This window comes from Pelodiscus sinensis, chromosome 17 (genome assembly GCF_052426305.1).
Source record: "Pelodiscus sinensis isolate ZL-2025 chromosome 17, ASM5242630v1, whole genome shotgun sequence".
Taxonomy (NCBI): Eukaryota; Metazoa; Chordata; order Testudines; family Trionychidae; genus Pelodiscus; species Pelodiscus sinensis.
The window spans coordinates 3,309,677-3,328,997 of NC_143068.1; the positions used below are offsets into that span (position 1 = coordinate 3,309,677).

General features: G+C 40.8%; 1 protein-coding gene across 13 annotated transcripts in view; it reads right to left on the reverse strand.

The window, feature by feature from the left end:
- Nucleotides 1-19,321, reverse strand: part of PHF20 (PHD finger protein 20) — a 191,700-nt gene that overhangs the window by 104,242 nt on the left and 68,137 nt on the right. For 12 of the 13 annotated variants that reach the window (XM_075900760.2, XM_075900762.2, XM_075900761.2 and 9 more), the window contains 4 exons: nt 16,291-16,675; nt 15,154-15,261; nt 10,302-10,481; nt 9,538-9,714 (listed from right to left, as the gene is read on the reverse strand). In XM_075900760.2, the coding sequence (XP_075756875.1) occupies nt 9,538-9,714; nt 10,302-10,481; nt 15,154-15,261; nt 16,291-16,675 (850 nt within the window). The remainder of the gene's footprint in view (nt 1-9,537; nt 9,715-10,301; nt 10,482-15,153; nt 15,262-16,290; nt 16,676-19,321) is intronic. The other variant, XM_075900759.2, reaches the window with a different exon arrangement.

Genomic DNA, 19,321 nt, shown 5'->3' on the forward strand with positions numbered 1-19,321 from the left:
GAGGGGAACTATTTAGTAGAAGAATGCAGAGGTAGCAAGTTTAATGAATTGGAAATGGAAATAAGTAGCCTGTTAATGAAAAAAATCACATTAAGTTGGGAGGAACTAAAAACACCAACAGGGACACGGAATTAATATGAAGGGAACATTAGAGAACAAAAACAGTCAGAAAAGAGCAGAAAGAAATAATCTGAAAAAACTGATACTGTCACTAGCCAAGATGAGCTAGCATCACAGAGAATAGCAATTTGTATAAATATTTGCAATAAGAGATAAAAGTGGCCAGTACAATTTAAGGCTCAATACACAGAGGTATTATGGAGCAGGAAAATATATGTTCTGGTGCGACTGAACAGGTTTATCACAGTTTCTTTCAGACAATGAAGAATTCCAAGAGAGAAACGCAACCGATAGTCAGTAGAGCTAGGAAGACTGATTTATGGGAAAGCAGGTGAACTTGTACCTACAGAGCAAGTTGCCTAAGAGAAAAGTGCAGAAATTTAAATATCCACAGGTATTCCCTCAGAGCAAACAACAAGAACGAAAATTAATTCCTTTGGGGTTGTACATGGGAGAAACAGCCAGAAGAGAGGAGGAAAAAAAATTAAGACAGACAAAATTTAGGCCTGATATCAGTAAGAATTTCCTGATGGTTAGTGATTTCAAATCATTTTGATAATTTCAACAAACCTAGAGAACAGGGCCATGCTAGTGGAATGGCAAAATTTGCCAGTATCAAAATCTAAAATATCATATTCACAGATATATAATAATGTCAAGAGAAACTATTGTTCTATTGTCATGATTAGACCCAGTGACAAGTTCTGTGAGTCAGAATGCCTCGAGTGAGTTCATTCCCCTCAACCATTCAGCCATGCCACAAAAGCATGAGGGTCAAAATCTTATGTACCCATAATCTTTAGTTTTTTTCCTCCTCATTTTAAAGAATTAAAATACAGTACCTGATAAGATCATTAACCTTTACATTTGTATATAAAATTAGTACAATGCAACAGGCATACACAATTATTCTTAAAAATGTAACCAAACCTTGAGAAAATTTAAACTTTTATAACACAATATTTTGCACATATTAAACATGCTGTAGCTTAACAAGCAATCAGAAGTATTACAACAGACACATATTTTGAATTGCTGAGTAATGCTGAATAGCGTGTCATTGTTTTTAAATGGTTATGGCTGCATCAGCTGTCAAGAGCAGGGGTGGCCAACCCATGGCTCTTCACCCCTGAAAGTGCAGCTTGCAAAGCCCTCCTCCCTTCCCCTCCCATGGCTCACGAAGCCGCCCCATGCACCCCTACAAATGGCCCCTGGCTCCCTGTGCTCACCGGGTGCAGGGGAGCCATCTGGAATGGCAAAATGGCGGCAGCCAACGGGAGCATGATGTGGCCAAAAAGCCTAACCTGTGGTTTTTAAAGGGGCATCTTTTTTTTTTTTTTTTCTTTGCTCAACAACTTTGGCTGGTTGGGAGCGCTTTCTTTTTTTTTTGGCGGGGAGGGGGGCCTCAACAATTCTGGTGCGGCTCTTCGCATTTTTTCCACCACTGTTTCGGCTCTGTTCGTTTAATGGGTTGGCCACCCCTGGTCAAGAGCAAACACCAAACACTGAATCCAGCTCTTGGCAGTTATGTTTAAAAGTTATTGCTAACGTGAACAATACATTACAAAACACAATACAGTAGGTGGAGAGTTGTGTGTTGCATGCAAATTACACAATCTCACAACTGAACATGCAGTACCAACACCACACACACCCAGAGAGAAAAAATTAAAGCTAAGTCATTTTATTTGACTTTGGGGTACTGTCCCAAAAGGAAATTCTATTCCTTATAACATCAGTACTAAGCTGTATAAACAGATGAAAATTGTAAGGAAGAATGCTTTACTTTCCTGAAATACTAGTACATTTTCATCTACAACTTCCAGGGTCTTATACTGCCCATTTAAAAGTATGCACAGATAGGGTTGCTAGATACTTTCACAAAAAATACCAAACATGGTACGGAAAAAAATTGGTTGAGAGAAATGTGCACCCCCCCCCCCCCCACCTCAAAAAGACCAAAAAAAAAAATCGCAGAACCTTCAAATCCCCATGCTTTAAATTCCCGCATCCCTCCACCAGATGCAACAGGGGAAGAATGTCCCAAGCGACCTTCTGTCCGAAAATACCATAAAATACCACTTTTACATGTCCGGTATTTTCTTTTCTTTTTTAAACTGGACAGAGACCACAAAGACCGGACTGTCCAGGCCAATACTAGACACCTACCAACCCTATGCACAGAATACTAAAGGCAGTCTCAGGACATGATTGCTCACAAGGCAAGCTGAACTCTCTAAAACCAACAGCTGAAGAAATCATGTAAGGTATTTAGTCATGTAAAAGTATTTGGTTCATTCATTCATGCAAGGAATCAATTCTACTTCAAAACCACATAGAGTACCTGTTTTTGCTTTCAGTTCCTTAAATACAACCCATCTGAGGTTGTATATACAAGAATAGATGGACAGAGTAAGCACAAGATAAATCAGGTACACCTAGAACAATAATATTTAAAACTAGTAGATATACCCAGGGTTGACAGGGTCCTTCATGTCAGGGCTTCGGGGATGGAGAGGCTGTGCGCAGCAGGGTGCGGGCCCAGGACCTGTTGTACCCCCCACTAAGGGGCAGCCATACCAAGGCAATAGCCAGTAGAGCTGGGGCTCCACCACCTTGGCAGTCCCAGCATACGAGGAAGTAGCCAGCCCCCTGCCCCAAACCCTTCCCCCCCCCCCCACCACCCAGGGCCTGTTCTCCCCCTTCCCCTCCCAGCGCTGTGGCCAAGGACCAAGGCCGGGGGGGGGGGGGGGGGGGGTTTGGGGCACGGGGCTGGCTACTTACTGATATGCTGACAGGCAAGATGGTGGAGTTCCCGCCACAATGGCCACTGCCTTTGTGGTATGGCTGCCTCCAGTGGCCAAAGTGCAGGATAGCTCTCCTCTGCTGGCTCACTGCCCTCAGTGGCCACACTCATATTGTGCCCCTTGGAACAGCAGCCCCTCTCTTTGAATGTTATGAAAAACTGTCCTTTTCCCGGGCTTATGGTTTACTTTGGCACAACTATATCCTTACTTTCATTTAAGTTAGGAGAAGAGGAAGCTGCATACTAAATGTGTTGGCCCTAACTCTTGTCATTTAGGAGGAGTTTCTGAACAGAGGGACTCGCAGACACAGATAAACAGTAAAACTGTTTATATAGAAAGATATACAGAGAAAGAGAGAGAGAGAGAGAGAGAGAGAGAGAGAGGTTTTCATTAACCTTTCTACGCAAATGAGGGGTGAAGAGGAGAGTTAGAGAGGAACCTGGTTACTACCTAACGTGAAGATAATAGAAGCAAGGGGCTGATTCCTAAGGTCTAGTCTGCACTAGATAGTTTTGCAAATTCAACTATATAAATCAAGTTAAAGCAGCAAACATTGCTAGTCATGAAACAATTGCTTCAATATAGAAGTGCTTACAGTAATATAGCTTATTCCAGTTCCATGACGGATACACTGGTATTAACATTTTTATATAAAAAGCAAATGCAGCTCCATTACAACTTTTAGCAGCACAGAGATGCTGGCAGGAATCATACCCCTCACTGACACAGTTCTAGTGCAAAACTTTCCGAAGTCATTTTGACCTAAATTTGCAGAACAAGGAGTTATTTTGAGACTGGTTTACAAAGCTGTCAGTTTCGAAAGACATAAAATAGGACAGTGTCTGACGTAAAGACACAGCCAGGTATAAGTAAGATAGCGGCGACTCACTGTCACAATTATAATTTTGCTGCATCTCACTGCAGGCTACCTATATGTCTATGCAATGGCAAGAACTTTTTTTTTGTTCATAAGAGAACAATTTGGGGGCAATGATCTGAGAGGGATGGATGCCCACTATGGCAACCAGGACAGGTGGGAAAAGATGGACATGTTTCTCATTGAAAGCCAACATACAATTTCTCCTGAGAATATCACACAGTCAAGTCTGTGATGGGATGCAAGACAGTTACACCACAGTTATGGCTGCATTTACTGACAGTAAGCAATAATACTAACACTTTTAATCACGGAAAATCAATTTCGGTCAAATCAACACAGGCTGTGACTCAGAGAAACATGGTCTCTGTTAGAAATGGGCTAGGTTGACTCAGCACTAATTCACTACAGGGGACGAGCTATATTTAATTACCACCAAAGATCCCTTTCAGCCATACATTTCTGTAACACCTGAATATGCTAGGGTTGAGAAAGATGCTGCTTGGGGGCCAGACCAGCCCACCTAGCACTCTGATACGGCCTCTCTCTATTGAATATTCTGCTGTCTGTGCCACTCAATTTCCAGGTGGTGGCTCAGGCAGCATGATCTTATTTAAAAGGCTAATGGCTCCCAATCATGGTGCTACCCCAGCAGGAGCTGGAGCTGACAACCCTTTGCTGTGTTTTTAGTTCAAAGCCTCTGGCCCCATATAATTCTGAAGAGAGACCTGCCCCTTCCACCTCAGGCTCCGCCACTTCCAGGGGTGAGGTCAATGACCAGATAACAAAATTCATTAGGTGGCGCCCCCTTGTAAAAGTTATTGCCCACCCCTAGAATATGCTATGAAATTATCAAATCAGAATGTTTTACTTTTACTTTCTCACAGCGCTTACTCTTTGAAAAAACAAATGATTGCTATTCTTAAAATCTTTCTAATGAAATGTCAGCAAAACAAACTCAGTGTAGTTACATCCAGCACATCTTACCCATGTCCATTTATCCATACTTGACTTTTTATATTCGATATATTTACTAGAAGTAGTGAAAAATAAAATATTACATACAGAAAACTGAACATTTAGTTTCTAGCAATCAATATTTTATGACTCCAAACCATAGTGTAAAGGGAAAAAGCCACAAAGACCTGAATCTCTGAGGTACGGAAGAGTTGGTTCACCATGAACCAGATACAAACAGCCATCACAAGGTATGTACTGTGCCTTTAGAATTTCAATACAGGCAGTCCCTGGGTTACATGGATCCGACTTACATCAGATCCCTACTTACAAACGGGGTGAGGCAACCCCGCACTAGCTGCTTCCCCCCAGCAGACCAGGGAGACGCGAAGCTAGCGCCCCCGTGCGTCCCCCTCCCCCCCAGCAGACCAGGGAGACGCGGAGCGGCTTTTCTCAGCAGACACCTCATCTTGAGAATAAAGGACTGAGGAGAGTGAGGTGTGGGAGAATAAAACTGAGCTCTGGAGAAAGGTTTGGCTAGAGTTTCCCCTACAATATGTACCAGTTCCGACTTACATACAAATTCAACTTAAGAACAAACCTACAGTCCCTATCTTGTACGTAACCTGGGGACTGCCTGTAGTTCCATTCAGTCTCATACCCTATGGAACATCTATGCTTCTGAAGGAAAGAGCCATGGCCTGAGCAAGCTCTCGTATTTGCATTCAATCAATTGACTAAGTCAGTTATTCCAGGACTCTTAAAATGACTAAACCACTGCCAGTTTTCTACAAAATTCTCACAGGGGTATGTACAGCCAGAGCATAGACAAAAACAAAGCTCCACTGTCCTGTGCTAACTGCAGGTTTCCCTTCCCCAAGAGACCAAGCAGATTTGTGAACATGAGAAAAAGTGCAAGTAAGGGGGGTTAGTTACTTGAACTCATGAATATTTGACTGCACCCCATTGTGCCATGTAGCAAGCAGTAAGCAGGACTTCCATCTGACAGGAGCCACAAGTATGTTTCACGGAGCTTAGTGCTACAAACCTGAGAAATTCCTCCTTAAAATTTCAACACATATTCAACTTAAAACTCCCATTGTGTCCTTTTCTTCCTCCAGCCCAATATAATCCCAGCTCAATATCTTCTTATCTCAGCAGGAGGAAGGTTCTAAGAGGTAAAAGATGTCAGGTTCCAAACCTCTTTAAGGGATATGGGAAATTCTCAATTCAACTTGGTAGGCAAATGAAGAAGCAAAAGACTAGCAATTGTTTTAATTCTTAATTCTAAGAAAGACTTGATTTTTTTCCCTAAAATTAATCTAACAAACTGCTTGACATCCCAAATCATTAATATGTAAAAACTTAAACAACAACGAATAGTCTGGTAGCACTTTAAAGACTAACAAAACCTGTAGATGGTATTATGAGCTTTCCTGGGCACTGTCCACTTCTTCAGATGACCACAGTCCTACACTCCAGTGATCTGAAGAAGTGGGCTGTGCCCACGAAAGCTGATGATACCATCTACATGTTTTGTTAGTCTTTAAAGTGCTACCAGACTATTTGTTGGTTTTTACGTTTATCCTGTACAGACTAACTCGGCTACCCTTCTGAAGTATTAATATGTAGACATACAGATCACAAATTTATTTTAAAAGGTGTCAGAACCTGAGTTAAGAGAGCTGAAGGTTCTCGGTTTCTAGTGTAATAATTGATATTAGAAGAAAAAGTACTCTTTATACTGCTGTAGTTTGTGATGCCTCCAACTCTTACTCTGAATTCAAATCTCAACAAATAACTAATTTTCGGTTATTTTGTTTTCAAGTATATATTTGTAGGTCTCTCCATACTTTTATTACTAATTTTGCAACAAACAATTCTAAAAGGCACTTTAGTTTACAATTATTGGTAATCAAACATTTTGAAACTATTTAAAAACTTTGCATTCTAAACAAAAATACAAAAATTATATCATGGAACATACTGGGCCAGACCAAAGGTCCATCTAGCCCAGTATCCTGTCACCCAACATTAGCCTATGCCAGGTGACCCAGAGGGAATGAATGGAAATAGTAATCGAGTGATCAAGTCCCTGTAACCCATTCCCAGCTTCTATCAAATAGAGACTAAGGACACCAACCATGTCTACTCTGGTTAATAGTCATTGATGGATCTATCCTTCATGAATTTAATGTAGCTCTTTTTTGAACCCTGCTACAGTTTTGGGCTTTACAATATTCTCTAGCAGGGAGTTCCAGAGGTAGACTGTGTGTTGTGTGAACTAGTACTTCTTTTGTTTTAAATCTGCTGCTTATTAACTTCATTTGGTTACCCCTAGTTCTTGTGTTATGCTAATCAAAATGTTTTACAACCTATTCCTGTTAATGATTCTAAGGCCAGAAGGAATCATTGTGTCGTCTAACTCATTGTCCTGTATAACACAAGGCAGAGAACTTCACCAAAATAATTCCTAGAACAGATCTTTTTTAGAAAAACATCCAACTTGAGCCTTAAAATGGTCACTGATGGAGAATCTACCACAAAACCTGAATAAATTGTTTTAATGATTAATTTCTCACTTAAAAATTAACACCTTATTTTCTAGCCTCAACTTCCAACTAATGGATCATCTTTTTCCTTTCTCTGCTATACTGAAAAGCCAGCTATTAAATAATTGTTGCCCAAATAGGTATCTCTAATCAAGTTACCCCATAATCATCTACAGCACCTTGAGAAAAGTCTAAGAATTTACATGTAAAACTATTTATAAAAATTAATTTTAAAAATGGGTCCTTTAAGAAACTGAATACACTCGTCAAGATAATTCAGGATTCATGAAGTCTAATGTATTGTCTATTAACATAGACATTAACAGAGAGGTCAATACTTAATCTATCTGGTGTGACAGGTAGGATTTTTTCCTTCCATTCTTGGACGAACTTTCAGGTGTAAAGGCTGCATAGATAGTCTCCTTCAGGGGCAGGCAGTAAATTTTTTCTTTCAGAACGGCCATGATCTATCATTGCTTTGAACAAGAATTAAGCCACAGGATAGCCTTAGTAAAGATGACAATCATCTAATCCACCTGTTTCCAACAGTGCCACAGCACCATCTTCCCTAAAGGTAGTTTGGTTTCATTGCCAATGACAGCAATGGGAACAAGGACCGTCTTAGCTACAGGTAAGCTGTTTCTCAGTCTCATTGAGAAGATTGGAAAATGGCAGCCATTTTGAAAGAGGGCGTTTCATGAAATTAGGTAAAGGAGATTTTTTTGCCTAAGCAACGCCTGAAGAAACTTTTGGTTAAGAAGAATAGCAGCAAAAGATGACAATGCCATTTAAAAAAAAAAATCTATTTGTTGCATCAGATCTACTTAACAGAGATGGAGGAATAGGAACTGTGGGGTATACGTACATAGGGATGTAGACGGGCAGGAGAAAGATCAAGTGTGTACAATCTCCTCTAAGAGTGTCAAGAAGCTGTAAATCCAGAACAACTGTTCAATATACTCTGGCTGCTTGCACTATTTCAAAATAGCATACACTAGCAAGAATGAACGGATTAATCAACCCTATAAGTTAAATTTCCTATCTTCAGATAACTGAAATTTTCAGACCATGACATTTTGGGCCTTCTAATTTATGGTTTAAAAATTGTAATAATTATAATATATATAACAAGAAAGCTCCCAGACAAATACTACGTTAAAATGGAGTTAGTTTTTAAAGTATGTATTATGATGTTTAGAGTAAAGAAACATTAACAAGAGATGTCAATTATCCCTACAAAGAATTATAGCCCCCAGAAAATTCAAAGGTCAACATAAGAAAATGCATACATTTTATAATGTGGAAATGCATAGTTGGGATGCCCCAACAATCTTAATTCTCCCCTGAGAAATAAAAAGGAGAAAAATGTACAGAAGAAATGCATATCACTTTAAACATCAGTTTAATTTGGGACCACAAAACAAATATATCAGTCATGATGTTAGTCTTTGTTAGTCTTTAAAGTGCTACATTGTCCTGCATTTTGCTTCAGCTACCCCAGACTAACACGGCTACATTTCTATCGTTATTTAATATGATAGACTTTGGAGTTACCTGGCCTTTCACATAGATAAAACCCAATTTGAAGTCCAAAATTCCCACTGTGCTTGCAGAAAATTATTAACAACCCAAAGCTAATCTATAATAGCAGAACCGAGAGCATCAGAACTTAAAGCTTGTATTTTTCCTTTATCGAGGATTCACAGAAATGCTCGATTAACCCCACCTCCATTTTTTTAAATAGGGATGCTAGAATATATCTGTACACACGATTATCCAATAAGCTTAGGACCATTGATTAATTCTAATGGTTACAGCTGCACCCTCTACCCCCCTGCTGCCTCTATCAAGAGACAGCAAGGGGAAGGATGGGAGTTGGTGCCTGTGGGGAGCCAGGCAGCAGCGTGGAGGCAGGTGGGGGATGGAGGGTGGGAAGAGGGCAGGCAGGAGCCAGTACATGCGGAAAGCCAGATTTCAAGCTTGCTCCGTGCGAGTACTAGCTCCCATGGGGCCACCTACCCCTTACACTGCTGCCTCTATCAGCACCGCCTCACGCCTGCATGTAAATTTGTAAATACTGAAAAATTTGTTAACATCCCTAGTAAATCGTCGTTGAGAGAAATGGTAGCAAGGGAAAAGATGCCTAAAATGAGCATTCTATCAAAAATACACAAAAATGCAACAGACATATCACATTTTAAATTTATTAAATCTAAATCTGAACCTGTAACAGAAGGCTCTTGGCTTTCAGTAGGTGCAAAGGAAAGCTCATGGTCATCAGATTTTTCTTCCTTTAAACTGATGTTCTCATCAATTGGTGTGGTTGATGACACATCTCCAGAAGATTGAGATGCTTGTTCACAGGAATTTTGGTCAGACTTAACAGGAATTTCTAACTGAACTAAAAGAAAAAGAAAAAAAGGTTTGTGGAGGCAAAATACACAAAAATAATCAGATAGACAAAGCACTGGAGCACTCTAAATCACAAGACCTAATGCAAAAGCAGACCTGTTGTGTCTCTCCATTTGTGTGTTAGGTGGATAATAAGAAAATGTGAAACAAAACCTGCATTCCCCTCCCTCTTAATTTTTGAATAAGCATATCCAAAGTAATACAAGCACGGTAAGGCAGGTAGCGTCATATTGTTTGGTGTTTGTTCAGAGCCTAACAATGCAGCGCTAGTCTACGACCAGGGTTCCAAAGGTGCAACAGTAATTAATAAGTGACTAAATGAATGGTTATTCTATCGAGTTCAACTAGTTCCAACAAGGATACCCCTATCTTCGAGAAACTGTTTCTCTGGATTATTTGGACAATCTGTCCACAGTGTAAGTGAATTCTAATGTGTCAAACTGCACACAAAATTGATTTCACATTCAGCTTTAATCAATCTTCTGTGCAAGGCAAAGTCACTTAATAACAGTTTATAACACGATTCAACTCTTGGCTATCATTACCCAAAAGCATACCATTACAACAAATACTTACTTTCCTCAGGTTCCTTTGGACTGGATGTAGGATCTTTCAAAGGTCCAATTTCAACAAAACTTTTTTTTACAAGATCTGTATTTACAATCTCATGACTACCACTGGATGAGAGCCTTGAGGATCGTCTCCTAATTTGGTCTCTTTCATTGCTGTCTGGAGAGTTTTTCAACTTTTCCTGAGCTAAAAGGCATAATAAGTTCAATTTTATTGTGAAATATGCTGTTAATCATGAAAACATTAAAGCTTGACAATGCCTGCAGGTCACTTATGCCTCTACCTCTCTCACGTTATTGAACTGCTAAGTAACTTCCCATTCTCCTTTGAGTGATTGTCCATGTGCAGGTTCCACTGCTTGCAACTACTAAGCAGGGATATTATGAAACAGAGATGGAACCTTGAAGGCTTTTGGAGAACATAGAATGCAACACTTTTCACTGAAAACACATCCAGAAAACATGATCTATGAGACGAGGAGTCCTGTGGCACCTTATAGACTAACTGAAGTGTAGGAGCATAAGCTTTCGTGGGCAAAGACCCACTTCGTCAGATGCATGTAGTGGAAATTTCCAGAGGCAGGTATAAATATGCAGGCCAGGATCAGGCTGGAGAAGACAAGGTGGATCCAATCAAGAAGGATGAGGCCCACTTCTAGCAGCTGATCTGGAGGTGTGAATTCCAAGAAAGCAGAAGCTGCTTTTGTAGTTAGCGAGCCATTCACAGTCTTTGTTTAATCCAGAATTGATTGTGTCAAACTTAAAGATGAACTGTAGCTCAGCAGTTTCTCTTTGAAGTCTGGTCCTGAAGTTTTTTTGCTGCAGGATGGCTACTCTTAGATATGCAATTGTGAGTCCAGGAAGATTGAAGTGTTCCCCTACAGGTTTTTGTATGTTGCCATTCCTAATATCAGATTTGTGTCCATCGATTCTTTTACGTAGGGACTGTCCAGTTTGGCCGATGTATATAGCAGTGGGGCATTGTTGGCACATGATGGCATATATTACGTTGGTAGATGTGCAGGAGAATGTACCAGTGACAGTATGGCTGATCTGGTTACGTCCTGTGATGGTGTTGCTGGTGTATATATGTGGGCAGAGTTGACACCGAGGTTTGTTGCAAGGATTGGTTCCTGAGTTCGAGTTATTATGGTGCGGTGTGTAGTTGCTGGTGAGAATATGCTTCAGGTTGGCGGGTTGTCTGTGGGCAAGGACCGGCCTACCTCCCAAGGCCTGTGAAAGCGAGGGATCATTGTCCAGGATGGGTTGTAGATCACTAATGATGCGTTGGAGAGGTTTTAGCTGGGGACTGTAGGTGATGGCCAGTGGTGTTCTGTTGGTTTCTTTCTTGGGCTTGTCCCGTAGCAGGAGGCTTCTGGGTACACGTCTGGCTCTGTCGATCTGTCTCCTCACTTCCTCGTGTGGGTATCGCAGTTTACAGAATGCTTGTTGAAGATGTTGTAGGTGTAGGTCTCTGTCTGAGGGGTTGGAGCATATGCGGTTGTACCTCAGTGCTTGTTTAAACAAAGACTGTGAATGGCTCGCTAACTACAAAAGCAGCTTCTGCTCTCTTGGAATTCACACCTCCAGATCAGCTGCTAGAAGTCGGCCTCATCCTCCTTGATTGGATCCACCTCCTCATCTCCAGCCTGATCCTGGCCTGCATATTTATACCTGCCTCTGGAAATTTCCACTACATGCATCTGACGAAGTGGGTCTTTGCCCACAAAAGCTTATGCTCCTACACTTCAGTTAGTCTATAAGGTGCCACAGACTCCTCGTCGCTTTTGCAGATTCAGACTAACACGGCTACCCCTCTGATACATGATCTATGAGGAAAGATTAAAAATTGGGTTTGTTTAGTCTGAAAAAGAGAAGACTGAGGGGCTGTGATAAAAGAGTAAAAGGATGTTATAAGAATGGAGAAAAATTCTTCTCAACCTCTGATGATAGTACAAGAAGCAAGGAGCTTAAATTGCAGCATGGGAGGTTTACTCTGGACAACAGGAAAAAACTTCCTGTTAGAGTGGTTAAGCGCTGGAATAAATTTCCTACAGAGGTTGGGGAATCTCCATTATTTAAGAGTAAGTCAGATAAACATCTGTCAGAGATGATCTAGATGGTGAATAGTCTGACCATGCAGGAAGGGGACTGGATTTGATAAGCTTTCAAAGTCTCTTCCAATTCTAGTATAATAGGATTCTATGAAGTCATGGGGATTAGAAACATAGCTTTCATTTACACATGCAAAAGCAGTTTCATTTACATATGCTTTTCATAACTGTTCAAGGAATACTCATTAAAAAGTCAAACAGTAATAGAGAGGTAGTTGTGTTAGTCTGATCTTTCTAAAACAAAAGGAAAAACTATGTAGCACTTTAAAGACTAACAAGATGATTTCATAGCTGATAAGCTTTCGTGGGCCAGACCCACTTCCTCAGATCATATTTTGGAAGAGAATTGGCATGACCATATATACCCAAGAAATACAATGAAAAAAATGAACACATCATTAAACTGACAAATCAGATTTAGTACAGAAGGTGGGGCCAGGGAGAACGAGGGGAGGGAGGGAATAGCTATTTATGAGTCAATGAATGGATAATCAGGGGTGATAAGTGGGAAAGGTATCTTTGTAACGTGTAAGGTAATTAGCATCTTTGTTAAGGCCCATTTGTAAAGTGTCAAATTTAAGCATGAATGAAAGTTTTCAAGTTTCCCTCTGTAATCTGGGGTTAAAGTCTCTTTGAAGTAAGATGCATGTAGTAAGGTCATTAAGACTATGTCTAGGTAGACTGAAATGAAAACCAACTGGTTTTTCCTTGTGAAGATGTCTGATGTCTGTTTTGTGGACATGAATTCTTTGGTGAAGTATCTGTCCAATATACATAGCAGGAGGACACTGTTGGCACATGATGGCATAAATTATATTTCTGGATGAACAGGAATATGTGTCCTTGATCATATAACTGACATGGTTAGATCCAGTGATGGTGTCAAGACATTAAAGTAAAGCCAGCTACACTTAGAGCCATGGAGTGACAGTGTCCTTAACCAATGAGAATACCCTAAACAGGCCTTTGAAGAACTTGATCACAGTTGGATAGGAGGTGGATGATGGGCTAAGATTGACATCAAGTGTAGCACCTTCATTGAATTCAAGGATAAATTCCTTGGTTTTATCTTGTACACATCAGAATTCAAGATATCAATCAATCAATTATAAGGGGTAATGGACCTCTACTGGCACACATGTGAAAACCTTACAGGATGACACCTTAAGGCAGGGGTGGGGAACCTCAGGCCCGGGGGCTGGATACAGCTTGTCAGTATCTGGTCCCCGAAGCTCAGGGCTCACCCCCAATACTGGAACCCACAACGGTGTTACCCCACCTCACATGACTGAAGCACACAAAGTCTACTAGCCTGGGCCCCATAAGGCACTGGTGTACAAAGGGAATGCAGGGCATGTCTTTCTCCTTCTCAATTGGGTGGCCACATCAGTGAGGTTTTTTGCTTCCCCCCTCCCCCACCTCTTTTTCTCACATATGCGCAGCCCTACCCAAATAAGGTTCCCCAGCCCTATGTTTTACGCGATGAGCTTAAAAACCCCACAGAGCCAACTGGCAAGGAATTCACTGTTCTGATAGCAACTCCTGTCACGCCGGACAAAACTCACACCTATCATATTGTTCTAATATTGACGTATCAAGAATATCAAGATATCAAACGAAAACTGCTGATAAACCGATCATTAATATCACTACATGAGAAATTATGTATACCTACTAATATTAAATGTCTAATCTTTAACTAAAGGAAGAAACAGGTTTCTTCCAGGCAGGCAGGCAGTTTTCTCAACATCAAATGTAAATTAAGAACAGCAAGCCAAAAACAATGGGAGGTATATTTCCACAGGTTGACTGTGGATTAGGGATGTGACTAGTTACATGGTAAGCAATGCCCTTACCTGGTGATGCTTACTGGTTATGGATAACATCCCTACTCTGCATTGTGTGAAAAAAAATACTTCCTTTTGTTTTAAACTTGCTGCCTACTAATTTCATTTGGGGACATTTGAGCAGTAGAAAGGCTGGTAGTGTACAAGAGCTGACAACACAGCTATCACAGGGTAAACTCCCTTTACACTAGCAACAAGGACTCCACAATCCTGGGCACCAGAGAAAGTGTCACATGAGGCTATTCCTGACTGAAGAAGAGCAGGTATACTCTCTGATCAACAACTATCCAGCTTCCATTCCCCAAGACAAATATTTCCAATAACACTCCACCCTCCCTTGATTTGTGATTGGGAAACCAATGTTGCCTCCTGAAAGCAGAATGAAGGTTGTATCATGGTCATTGCCAGTGATCTGGTGGCAGTGTCTGCTGCATCCAGAGCTTCTTGTAGGCTTACCATAACCACAACATCATCTTCTGAGACTCTTCCCACAGTCTGCCCCTCAGGGCTGAAGAAAGTTTATCAGAAGCAGATCCTATATTGATATCTACTCCCAGCCTCCCCTCTGATCTAAGAATACAACAGCAGATGCTTTTACAATTCCTGAAGGTCTCAGCAGCTCAACAGGGCTTAGTACACGATGACACTAACTTCAAGGCTCACAACGAGTACCCTTTTCAACTCCAAACTAGTTTCTTGGGATTGTCTCTGGCAATGACCATGCTTTCAGAAGGCATCCCCTCTAAAGTGTAGGTGGCAACAGGAGGTTTCACATTTGAAGTACCTGAAGCTAGTGGTGGGTGACAACCACAAAAAATACCATCGACCTGAATCCCCATCTCTGATACTTGACATCATAAATACGTTGTTTAATCCAGATACTTGTTTTAATACTCACACAAGTTTTTTTCAATCCGAGGACGTTTCGATGGGACTTCCCCTCCTTTGGGTATCTTCCTCCTCCTTAATTCTAATGTTATTGACTGCAATGTTTGAGAACTTTGCGCTATAAATTTAGATAAAACCATAGGAAGGAAAGTTGACTTTTACCATTAAAGTCAGTTAAACTACTTACATGTCTATATTTTTAAAAATTCACACTCATTTTTTCATAACTTTCTCATAGGAATGTGAACAACTAGTCGACTATCCGATAAGCAAATGCTTATCCGATAGCAGACATACTAGTCAACTACTCACTTCCGCACCCCCCTCCCTCCACTGCCTCTATCAGAAAGAGGCAGCAAGGAGGGGGAGAGCTGGGGACCGGCTTCAAAGTGGCAGTGCTGCATGGAACCCAGGGTCAGCTGGGGACTCCTCCACTGGTCCCAGGCTCCATGTGGCACTGCCACTATGAAACGCTGTGGGGAGCGCAGGGCCAGAGGGGGACTGCTTGAGTCCCCCACTGGCCTCATGTTCCCCACAGCGCTTTCACCTTTGAAGTGGAGCAACGCCACCAGGGCTGTTTCTACACTTCAAATGCGGAGGCACTCTTATTGATTCATCAAATTCAATTAGCCAATTAATCAAAATTTTACATCCCTACTTTCTCAACAACAAATATTACTATCTCTATATAATTCTGGAATATTTTGTTCATCTTATTAGCTATTTTGGCACATCATGATTAACTCTTATAGTAAGCATATTAATTTAATCATGTAATGCCATTTATATAATCACATATTGTCATATTAGCGTGTCTATATATCAGTTCTGCAATCATCTCCTTAAAAACGATGTCTCTATTACTCAATTTTTTGACCTCTCTACCAATGCCACTTAAACACAACCAAACATGTCGCTGGCTGTCATGACCTTAAGGCTGTAAAGAATGAGCTGAGCTCTATCATTTCCACAGTAACGATTGATTAAAACAAGTGCTATCAAAGCAACATTTATTTCCACTTAATTGAAACAAAAATTCCCAAGCCCCAAATCAGTAAAGAACACAATGCTGACTGAGCAACTCAGCATTTCCAATTCCCTAGAAGAATTTTAGAAAGCTGCCTAAATATGCATTTTAAGTACTAACCTGTTGGAGGTGTTATAGGTGGTCTGCCACGTTTTCTTTTAGTTTCTTTTGTGTTTTCTGGTGGACTTTTTACACTTTCATTTTCAGATTTCTTCTCAACTTGTGTATCTACTGAATATTCCATGTCATTTTCCGATATATTTTCTTTGTCTTCTTTCCCATTCTTAGGTATATTTTTTTCAGAGACCTTGCATTTTTCTGAGATAATTATTTTTCCTTCCTTATCTGGTTGTTTTGATCTTTTTTCTGTCTTTAATGCCTTTTCATCCTTGCCCTTCTTAGTATTCTCAGATGCTTTCCTCTGTTCTTTAAACTTCTCCCGTTTTTCAGGAGATGAAGGGATTTCGTGAACTCTTTCCTTAGGCCTAGCATTACTCACAATGTTCTAAAATAGAGAAGATAGGAAGTGAAAAATACATGAGTCTTTGCATTTTGAAATGGTTAAATACAACAAATATTTAAAAACCAAAACACACAATAAACAGGAGTTGAAGTTTCATCAATATAACTCATAATTAATGCATTATAGACAGAGCTACAGTAAAACCTGCCACGAGTGACCATTCATGGGAATCAACAGAAGGGGTCACTTGTAAAGGTGGTCTTTCCTCAAAGGCCTGATGTCAAATACACACTTTTACAATGTATAAAAAGGCTACTAGTGGTAATACTTACAATGTTTTTCATTATATTCTGGTTTCAGCCTCAAATTATTCTTCCCAGGAGTTCATGGGAACCTTTGCTACCCCCATCATCAATTTGTATGTCACTGTGAGAGTTGTCACATGGCTTGAAGTCTTCTAGTTTTGTAGCAGGCTCTGACTAAAGAATGGCCTCATCAGCTATTGCAGTGTCATTAAACACTTCTCAACTGGCACAGCAAAAACACTTGCCACATGTTAATGACTCCAAAAGGAAGCTCATATTCATTTTCTAGATTAAGATCTTCAGTTGGTCAGTCTGCATTTATCAAAGCATTTTTTGATGCTTGGCTCAGTCTCACTCCATGCTCAATGAGCAGAGAGTATTGCATCCAAAAGTAAAACCCAACTCAAAAACCACTGGACCCAATGAAGTTAGCTCAGATTCCCTCTGATGAAAAAATATAATTTGCTGTTTCAGTTTTAGAATGTGGATAATTCCAGCATCTATAGGCTGTAATACAGGTGCGCTATTTGGGGGAAATGAAGCAGAGTTTAATATTTATGAGTTTAACAGGAATATGGCCTATGGTGTCTTCTGCTAAGAGAATTTTACATCCCTGTAATAGCAATCTGAAGTCAAATCATTTTTCCAGATGCGCAGAGTTCATCTATGCTTTTCTGTTAAATTCACATTCCACAAGCAACTCCTTGACGTTCAACTTGCCAGAGCCTCATGGATGTTGGGATTTAGCCATCAGCATACACTTTTATTTCCGTTCATGTGGCTACATAAAGTAAGGGTCACTCTTGGAATGTTTCACACATTGCTTGCCTTTGACATGGAGGATTTTGCTAACTCTGATATCTTTAAAAATAGTCCAGTTTCATCTATATTACGTATAATCTCTTATGATTTCAGCAAATTTTTGCTTCCAATCTGCAACTATGTCTTAATTAATGTCGCCATGCTCATGCATGATATGCCAAAAGCAAGGATGTCTGTCTCTCTTAAATGATTCAAGCCCAGTCACTGCTGGTTTTAAACTCCCCACTTTCCAATTCCTCTGAATTTCATGGCTTGGATTTGTAACACTGGGCCAGAGACAATCCATGATGAGCAACATTGCATTTAAACGAATCATAAGTGAGAAACTTGTTTGTTTCTAGTTTGAGCAGAGGAAGTTACTCACCTTGGGCAGTAACAACGGTTCTTCAAGATGTGTGTCCCTGTGAGTGCTCCCCTGTACGTATCAGGCACATCCTGGTGCCGCAGATAGGAATTTTGAAGAGCAGTAGCCAGACAGACCGTGCATGCACAGTCAGTTTCACGCACCGTTCAAACAGTTTTCCTCGTGCGCGCGGCCCAGTTCTTCTCGGCCTCCCGAGTATCTAAAACAAAACAAGTACGAATAGAGACTCCAAAGTGGGGAGGAGGGCAGGTAGTGGAGCACCCACAGGGGGACACATCTCAAAGAACCATTGTTACTGCACAAGGTGATTAACTTCCTCTTCTTTGAGTGATGTCCCCATGGGTGCTCCACTAGAAGTGACTTCCCAGCAGTGTCTGAGAGCACCTGGATGGTGGGACTCGGAGTCATGGTCTAATAGTGGAAAGTACTACTGAGGCCACTGACGAGACCACAGCCAAATGGTGTAGTATAGCGTAATGCTTTATAGAAGTGCCATTAGATGACCATTTGGCTGTCTGACAAATGTCCCTAAGAGGAACTCCTCATAGGAATCCATTAAGATCAACACAATCCATTAAGATCAACACAATCCATTAAGATTCATTAAGATCAACACAATCCATTAAGATCAACACAGACTAACACGGCTACATCTCTATCCTCATAGGAATGGCATGGATGTCGATATGGCTCTGGTAGAATGAGCATTGGATGCTGATGAGAATTGTTTGTTGTGGACGGTGTAGCACTTCTCAATACAGGACACAGTGAGATTCGAGATGCATTAAAAGGAGAGTGGCTGTCCCTTATAACAATCTACTGGAGACACTAGTAGACGCTGGGTCTTCCTCAAGTCCTGCGTTCTGTCCATGAAAAAGGCTAGTGCTCTACGTACATCGAGGATATGTACTAATGCCTCTCTAATGGAGGTGTGAGGCTTGGGAAAAAATGCCAGAAATCAGAAGGTTTGTTAATATGAAACTCTGAGCAAATCTTAGGGATGAAAGCTGGGTGAGGGCAGAGGTTATCACCTTTAGAAAGACCAACTTCATTGTGACTATTTGTAGAGGTTTTGTCGCCAGTGGTTCAAAGGGTGGTTTGGTGAGGGTGTCCAGGACTAGATCCAAGTCCCATGGAGGTGGTGGGACACACTGAGATGGTTAACCTTGAGGAACCATTTAGCGGTAGAGTGCGAAA